This window comes from Lycium barbarum, chromosome 11, assembly GCF_019175385.1.
Source record: "Lycium barbarum isolate Lr01 chromosome 11, ASM1917538v2, whole genome shotgun sequence".
NCBI classification, from domain to species: domain Eukaryota; kingdom Viridiplantae; phylum Streptophyta; class Magnoliopsida; order Solanales; family Solanaceae; genus Lycium; species Lycium barbarum.
In genome coordinates, this window is record NC_083347.1 from 9,297,571 (window position 1) to 9,306,372 (window position 8,802).

At 34.3% G+C, this 8,802-nt stretch overlaps 2 protein-coding genes across 2 annotated transcripts; one reads left to right on the top strand and one right to left on the bottom strand.

Moving 5' to 3' along the window:
- Window positions 1–1,517: 1,517 nt before the first annotated feature.
- On the top strand, window positions 1,518–3,392 carry LOC132619261 (probable glutathione S-transferase). Its single transcript, XM_060334200.1, has 2 exons — window positions 1,518–1,994; window positions 2,702–3,392. Exons 1-2 carry the CDS (start codon window positions 1,680–1,682, stop codon window positions 3,044–3,046), a joined length of 660 nt encoding a protein of 219 aa, XP_060190183.1. The 5' UTR covers window positions 1,518–1,679; the 3' UTR covers window positions 3,047–3,392.
- Window positions 3,393–6,410: 3,018 nt separating this feature from the next.
- On the bottom strand, window positions 6,411–8,076 carry LOC132617985 (probable glutathione S-transferase). The gene is made up of 2 exons (XM_060333054.1): window positions 7,689–8,076; window positions 6,411–6,947 (listed from the first exon to the last, which is right to left on the bottom strand). The coding sequence occupies exons 1-2, from the start codon at window positions 8,004–8,006 to the stop codon at window positions 6,603–6,605; spliced, it is 663 nt and encodes a 220-aa protein (XP_060189037.1). The 5' UTR covers window positions 8,007–8,076; the 3' UTR covers window positions 6,411–6,602.
- Between the last annotated feature and the right edge of the window lie 726 nt (window positions 8,077–8,802).

The window sequence follows — 8,802 nt, forward strand, 5'->3', positions numbered from 1 at the left end:
CAAAAGTTTTTTGTTGGTTTTTGTTGTATTTGGTTGTATTTCGCGTTTTTGAAATACACGAAAATACAAAATTTGGTAGAGTAAAAATAGGCTGTATTTATGGAACATATTCTCTTCTTTCATTTTAAATGGTAAGTCAAATTAAATCAACCATGTATCACACATAACGGCTGAAGTTCTATAACAACCCACGTTTCTCTCTCCAAATTACTCAATTCCAAACTTTTAGAAATACTTCCAAATACAGAAAAATATACACTGGAATACAATGAAATATGGTTGATTGTTTAAGAAATATAAAATTGTAGTATGTGTATATACAATGAAATACAATGAAATGTATCAGAAACTGTTTCGTAAATTAAAAATACATTGAAATATAGCGAAATATACTCAAACAGTACACTGAGATATACAGAAATATACTGAAACAGTACATTGAAATGCACTAGAAAAATGACGAATATACATTTCCTCTTTCGAAATACAAAGCGAATACAAAAAATACATTATAACCAAAAAAGAAAAAAAAATACAACTACCACAACCACAAACCCTACAGAACCACCACAACAACTGGAAAAACCCTCCTCCTTCTTCCGCCGCCTTTCTTCGGATCCACCATCCTGTTCCACTCCAAAACCCTACCGAACCACCACAACAAACTGGAAAAAACCTTCTCCTTCCTCTGCCGCCTTTCTTCGATCCACCACTGTCCTCCTCCACTCCAAAAACCATACCGAACCACCACCAAAAACCATTAATACATGAAGCATATGGAGTTCAGATCTGAAGAACTAGAACCTTGAGGTTTTTTTCGAGTTTGGAGATGGAGATGATAGTAATAGTGGTGGTGGTAGTATTCACAGCGGCGTGGTTGGTGTAGATAGAGAAGGGAGGGAGGGGTACGTGAGGGGAAGGAGAAGAGAGGTCGGAGATAGAGAAAGGGAGGGAGAGAGGCGGCAGTGAGGGGAAAGGGAGAGAGGAGAGAGAATTTTTTTTAAGGGTTTAGAGAAGATGATAAATTTTAAAGGTGTAGTGAGAGAGAATAGAGAGGTACATATATTTCAAAAGTTACTGGACCAGTTATGAAATGTAATTTTGAAAAAATAAAGCTACAAAAATTAAATAAAAAATAAGGTAGTTATTATTCATAAATAAGTCTCAGAGGTAACTATGACAAGTAAATTTTCCTAGAATAAAAGTGTTCTCTATTAAAGACGACTTTATCTTTAGGATGTTTACACAAATGACCTCTTTTAGGCCTCTATTTAAATTTTTGTCGCTATTTTAAAAAAATTTACAAATATAATCCTTAAAAAACTACCATTTCGGACAATTTAGACTCAGTCAAATATTTGCTCATACATTCTCAACCTTACAAAAGAACATTATATGTTGTCTAACATTTATAATAACTTAACAAAATTTTAAACAGTGACTTAATGTTTTCTCATAAAAAATTTAGATCATATTTAGAACAAGGTGTAGGAGAAATAAAAAAAAAGAGGAGACCATTTACTAAACAATTATTATCATCACGTTTGGTGATTGGTCCCCTTCTATATATTCATAGGTGTCATCACTAGACTTACTTCAACATAGAGCATATACTCTAGCCTAAATTAATTATTTCTTGCAATTCCACTAAACAATAATCCTTAATTTCAGCAAAAATTATGGCTGATGAAGTTGTCCTTTTGGATACAGATGTGAGCATGTTTGGGATGAGAGTCAGGATTGCCCTGGCTGATAAGGGGATCCAATATGAATACAAGGAGCAAGACTTGATGAACAAAGCCCCTCTACTCCTACAAATGAATCCAATTCATAAGAAAGTCCCAGTCTTGATTCACAATGGAAAACCAATCTGTGAGTCACTCATCATTGTTGAGTACATAGATGAAATTTGGAAGGACAAATCAACTTTGATGCCTTCTGATCCTTACAAGAGAGCTCATGCTAGGTTTTGGGCTGATTATGTTGACAAAAAGGTATGCAAATATTACAATTTTTTTTTTTTGTTTAGAAAAGCTTTTTGGTCAAATTTCAAGATTTACATTATAAGGGAAAACGTGGAAATTTATCGTTGTACTATCTGAAATTGCTCAATTTATGTCATACTCCAATCGTTAGCATATCGTCTCGTATTTTCTTGCCTTCGTATCAGTAGACTCTCCGTATTCAAATTCTTCGAAAAAAAAGTTCAAATTTACTCCTCAACTTTGATCATGTGGTTTAAGATTATTAACTTAAGATTGGAGTTCCGCTAGGGATCAAGGGCAAAAACAAGTATTTTTTAAGCGCCAAACGTAATATTAGAACAAAAGTTTAACGGATGGAAAAATGATCAATTTCGGATAGTATAAGGGCTGATTAGACGCTTTTGCCATATTATAATGTCAAGGAAGTGATTAGGAATGCCAAATAGGCGAGTTGCACTAAATTAATTTGGCGGAGCTAAAATGGGTTGAATCAATAAACGTGTTAGGACTAAATTGGGCAAGTTAAAACAAATTGAATCAATAAATGTGCGAGGCCATAGTTATTACTCCGTAAAATTTGATTGGTCAAGATGGACATTGAGCTAATTCAAAATCATATCTCATTTGTTTATTTGATCTTTTGTTATGAGCTAATTCTGATATCTTTTTAAAAAGCTTATACAGTATACTTTTTTTCTTTGTTTGGGAGTATGCAGGTATATGATACTGGAAGGAAAATCTGGACTTGTAAAGTGGAGGAGCAAAAAGCAGCCAATAAAGAATTCATAGATTGCCTCAAGGTGTTGGAAGGGGAATTGGGGGACAAGCCATACTTTGATGGAGAAAATTTTGGGTTTGTGGATATGTTCCTTATTCCTTACTACACATGGTTCCCTGCTTATGACAAATTTGGAAACTTTAGCATAAAAGCAGAGTGTCCTAAATTGGTGGCATGGGCCAAAAAGTGTATGCAAAAGGAAAGTGTCTCCAAGTCTCTTGCTGACCCTGACAAAGTCTATGATTTTGTTGTCATGTTGAGACAAAGGTGGGGCATTGCCTAAACGTCACAGAGACGGATTTGGAGTGGGTTCTACAGGTTCGATCGATTGAACATATTGTTTCAAGTTCGTACTATGTTACATGTAAAAGAAATTTAAAATGTTTGCATATAATAAGATCACACTCATTCTGGATCCAGTTTTGAATTCGATATATCTATTGTTCTTGTTCTTTTTATCTTCTTTTGAGTTCAGAGAGGAAATCTGAACAGTTGTGTTTGTGTTTTGATAATTTGGTTTGCTTTATGTAGAAAGTAGTAAAGTCCTGTTTACTACTTGGCATTTTAGACAGTGAACAATTGTAATATTGGAGATTTTGCTTTCTACTACGAGACTGCTTCTTTATATCTCTTCGTCTTCTCTCTTCATTTATTAAAACAGGTAGTAATATTTGAGTATCTTCACTATTAGCTCAATCATCATATGGCAAACTTCAAATACAAAAAGTAGTCTACTCATTCAAAAGTAGAAGCTTAGAAGGTAAAACTAGAGAAAATAAAATAAAAATTCTGTAGGTTGCAATAATCTAGAATTGTCTTTATATCTACTATATATACTGAAGGATTAGAAGAAAAAAAAGAGATTAATCCTCACAAGTTTTGGGACTTCCATGAACTTTTAATTTTTTAAAAGGTATATTATTTTCCATCTGTGCTAAGATGTGATATAATTGCCCACTTTCAATAAGGATCAAAATGACATATTTGGATTATATTTAGATTGAATTCGAAGCTTGTACGCTTTAAAAACACGTCATCGTTCGGTTAAAAAAAGAGAGAAAATTTAAAAAGGGCAAAAATCATTTATGCAATTTTATATTCTTTTTACTTTTAATTATCAATGGACTCATTCTGATAAGTACAAAATAATAGAGTTCAATTTAAGTGCACCTGTTTTCCCCCAATTTGCTGTTATTCGTCTAATTCCTATATAGTTAGTGCCTAGTGGGTCACGTAGATAAAGATCGGAGTTTTTGCCGATGCACTTACCTCAGATGCTTTTTTCTTGATTCTGACTAATTGTCTTTATTACCGATAAGTTCAAATTTTTATAAATTTCTTGGAGATAATAATAAAAATTATGTATTTACTATTTTTTGTGGGCGACAATCAAAATAAAATGTACCAAAAAAGACAACCAAATGGTCCACATGCCTCACCAACTTTGGCAAATCTCGTCCCCTTCCATATGGAGTGGATATATATATATATATATATATATATATATATATATATATATATATATATATATATATATATATCTTATTCGGTGTTTCCTTGCAGGTAGGCTGTTCACAGTTTTGGTTAAAATCAAAACCAAACCGAAAATTTAACCAAATCGAATAAAATAACCGACATTTGGTTTAGTTTGGTTTGGTTTGGTTTTAAATTTGAAAAACCGATAATATTTGGTTTGGTTATGGTTATAGTAAAAAATAACCGAATAAATAACCGAACCAAACCGATAATTATATACATAAAATTTATAATTATTTATATGTATAATATTAGCTTTTCATAAATAATTAAAGATATTTTATACCTTTTAATTATTAATTTAATTTTGATCTACTTATTTTTAAGGCCCATGTCTTAAAAGAATATGTTCAACAATCCAAGCCCAACTCTAATAAGTTGTAAGCATAAGGGTTGTTTGTATTTTGAAACCTCTGTTTGACTTGTTCTTTTGAATCTAAACTGCGTTGCAAGTTTGGTCCACCTGATTTGCCAACAGCGTGTATTTCCCTCAATATGCAGCAAAGTTCACCCTTGTGGGCTATGAGGAAAAAAGAGTTTCATAAGAAATTTGAAAAATGTAGAGAGAGAATATTTGAATTGTCACGGCTAGTCATAAACCGAAAAACCAAACCAAACCGACAATAACCAAACCGGTGGTTATTATTTTACTTGGTTTGGTTATGGTTTTAGACATTTAAAAACCGACTAAATTGGTTTGGTTATGATTTTAACCAATAACCGACCCAAACCGAACCATGAACACCCCTACTTGCAGGCCTACTTAGTTCGGATTGATGTAAGTTCAATTTTAGAATAAAGCGCTCCTTACCTAAAATAATTCTATTCACGATGCTCAAACAGATACCTATCATTCTTAAATGGATGAATATTTACTATCCCATCATAACTTCGTTCATGTGGTGGAGCAACAAAGGGGTGTCACTTTCCCTTCACGAAAATTAGTTGGATAGATAGGTAAAAAAAAAAATGTTTTATATTTTGAATCCCTATAGCTTATTTTTGTACTTGCTTCTTTATATGAAAATTTTGCGCCTGCCACTGGTTCATCCCCTTGTATATATACATGCATCATCATTAGACTTACCTTCAAGAGCACACATTCTGGTATACATTATTTCGTGCAAATCCACTTAACAATAATCTTTAAAGTTTAAGCAAGAAAATGGCTGACGAAGTTGTCCTTTTTGGACACATATGTGAGCATGAATGGGATGAGGGTCAGGATTGCCCTGGCCGAGAAGGGCATCCAACATGAATACAATGTGCAAGACTTGATGAACGAAAGTCCTCTACTCCTACAAATGAAACCAATTCATAAGAAAATCCCAGTCTTGATTCACAATGGAAAGCCAATCTCCGAGTCCCTCATCATTGTTGAGTACATTGATGAGGTTTGGAAGGACAAATCACCATTCTTGCCTTCTGAATTACCTCAATCATCATACAGCAAATAGAAAACCTGATAAACGTGCTGCATCCTGATGCTCCACTAATACTGTAGACCACTAGAGTGGGCCTTTTGCAACTTCACTATTTAGTTGGTGCTGGACATAAACAATTCCAGAATTTAGAAACCGTTCAAAATGAATGTGAAATTATAAGACAGTATTTGTTTGTGTTGTTGCATATGTACATGGTTCGAGCTAGAAAGGGATCCTTGGAGCAACATTAAGTTGTCTTCGGTCGAGCCATGGAATCAACCATTGATGCTTGCGCTAGGCTAGACTGCCTTCAGCACACCCCCTTACGTGAAGTCCTTCCCCGAACCCTGCGTAAACACAGAATGCATTGTACACCATGCTGCTCTTTTTTATATAGTTCGAGCCAAAAGCAATGAGTTCAATTAAACCCATAAAACTCAAGTAGATTTGCTTCTGGACTGCTAGATACATTGCACCCCTTATAAAAGTGAACCTGGTTTAATTTGATCACAAAATGGGATTTAAAATTGAAGCAAGATAAAGGGTGAGAATCCACTGCTCTTCGAAACAATTAAAAACAGAACCAACAAGAATAAACAAAAAGTAAAATAATGGAACTGTCATCAGCTTATTATGTTCCTGATCATAAAGTAGATCACATTTTTGTGATATATTAGATGATGCCCATGGAAAAAGTGATAACTTCTCATTACAAAAGCCAACATACAATGAGACAGACCTAAGAGTCTTTATTACAAGTAAAGGTAGAACAGACTTACACTATGACCAAACATTTCAAATCTAGAAACAACTCAAGAAGGCACAGCAAAGTGCCTTTTTCTTAATACATTATGATGCATAATTGCATAAAGCATATGCTTATTCAATTCCAAACTTCTCCCTAAGAATTTTTACAAACTCAAGGACCTTATGTTGGTCAGGCAAAGACTTGGCCACACTGTCCCTCTGCAAGCACCTCTTGGCCCAAGCCACAAACTTTGGGCACTCAGCCTCTGTGCTGAAATTACCATAAGTCTCATAAGCAAGAAACCAGGTGTAGAAACCAATTAGAGCAATATCCACAAAGCCAAAGTTATCCCCTCCAAAGTAAGGCTTCTCGCCTAGTGCTCCCTCCAGTACTTTAAGGACTTCTATGAATTCTTTCTTAGCTGCCTCCTGCTCTTCTCCCTTTGTAGTCCATATCTTCCTTGAGGAATCATACACCTGTTCAACAAACACAGAAAAAGAAAAGGATTATCACTTGTTGCCACAAAACTAAGATAAAAGTCCTAGCCAGACATGTTAAGAAAATGGACCTTAGACAATAGCGGAACCTAGCATATAAAGCGAAGATTAACCAAGACTGTATAACAAGACCAAATTCCAGTTCTTCAACTAATGTGAAACTCTGACAACCCCGTGCCTAGGACTGAGCGTTTGGATCCAGGGGCGGATGCAGCTTATTGTTACCAGCTTCATCTGAAGCTAGTACTTTTCATACGGAGCATAATTTTATGTGTAAAAATTCACTAAAATGCAACAATTAGCAGTTGAAATTCTGGATCCACCTCTGTTTGGAGAGGGAACCTAGCTTATGAGGTGAGTAATAGGATTAACCAAGACCACATAACGAGACAATATTATATTTCTTCAATGTAAAACTCTTAACACCCACAAGCCTAGGACTGAGCATCTGGAGCGCTGAGAAGTAGATTAACCAAGACTATATAACGAGACAATATTCCATTTCTTCAACTAATGGGAAACTCTAACACCCCCCACACGTAGGACTGAACATTTGGGGATAACATGTTAACAAGGTGCACGTTGACCTAATTTACCCCAAAACTATAACTCATTAGGTCACGATTAACCAAGACACAAGAAAATAACATTTCATACAACCAATGTGAAAATCTAACAAAACAACAATGATTCAATTCCAAATTAGTGCTATGAAATTACCTTCTTGTCAATGTAGTCAGCCCAGAATCTAGCTTGTGCTCTCTCATAAGGATCAGAAGAGAGCAAAGGAGCTTTATCCTTCCACACTTCGTCAATATACTCAACTCCAATAAGAGACTCACAGATGGGTTTTCCATTGTGAATCAAAACTGGGATTTTCTTGTGGATAGGATTCATCTGTAAAAGCAAAGGGCTTTTGTTCCTCAAATCCTCTTCTTTGGACTCATATTTTATCTCTTTTTCAGCTAATGCAATCCTTAGCCTCATACCAAACATGCTAGGCCAGAAATCCAACAAAACTACCTCATCGTTAGCCATTTTTGTTGTGTGAAGAAGAAAGAAGATTTTTTTTGCAATTGCTAATATTGATGGATGGTAGTTCACAGGCCTATATATAGAACTGGAATGCCTTTAATTTTCACATTTTGCTGTGGCCCATACACATCTTTTTAATCCCTTAAAATAGGTAATATTCGAGATTTTTCTGTGGAGTACATACATATATGTCATCACATTCGTCACATGGCCGTACATTAGACTTCACGCTTACATGGCTTTTGATTTATAAGATAAAAATTATAATTTAAAATTTTTAGCTTATGACTTTTAGTTATTTTTATTATTTTGATTTTAAACAAGTGTTTAAAAGTATTTTTTAAATTTTGTCCAAATATTATAAAAGTGTTTAAAAGCTATTTTGGCTTGAAAACACCTAAAATAAGTCAATTCAAACAGACTCTTTTTTTTTTTAATTACATTGGGGGAGAAGATTACAACGTGAAAATTCTAATAAGGTAAAAGTTCAGATAGACAACCAACTGAGCTACTAAGTCTCTGCAATCCAAATAGACTCCATTCTCCACTCTCTTCCAAATTTTTGCCATTATAAATTATTGGCTCTCTCACGCCCCAAATTTTTGGTACCTTTATATAATTTGTTTATGGGAAAAGGGTCAAAAATGCCCCTTAATTATGGGGAATAGAGTAAAAATTTAATTTTGGTCTCAAATATATCTTTATTACTAGTGGGTTGGTTCATATTTGTCCCTTAATTATGGAAAATAGAACAAATATGCCCTCCATTTAAATTTGATCTCAAATTGCTCATCATGAA

Coding starts and splice junctions, on each gene's coding strand:
- LOC132619261 (XM_060334200.1), top strand. CDS start 1,680: ATGGCTGATGAAGTTGTCCTTTTGGATACAGATGTGAGCATGTTTGGG. Junction 1,995..2,701: donor CTGATTATGTTGACAAAAAG/GTATGCAAATAT, acceptor GGGAGTATGCAG/GTATATGATACTGGAAGGAA.
- LOC132617985 (XM_060333054.1), bottom strand. CDS start 8,006: ATGGCTAACGATGAGGTAGTTTTGTTGGATTTCTGGCCTAGCATGTTT. Junction 6,948..7,688: donor CTGACTACATTGACAAGAAG/GTAATTTCATAG, acceptor TTTGTTGAACAG/GTGTATGATTCCTCAAGGAA.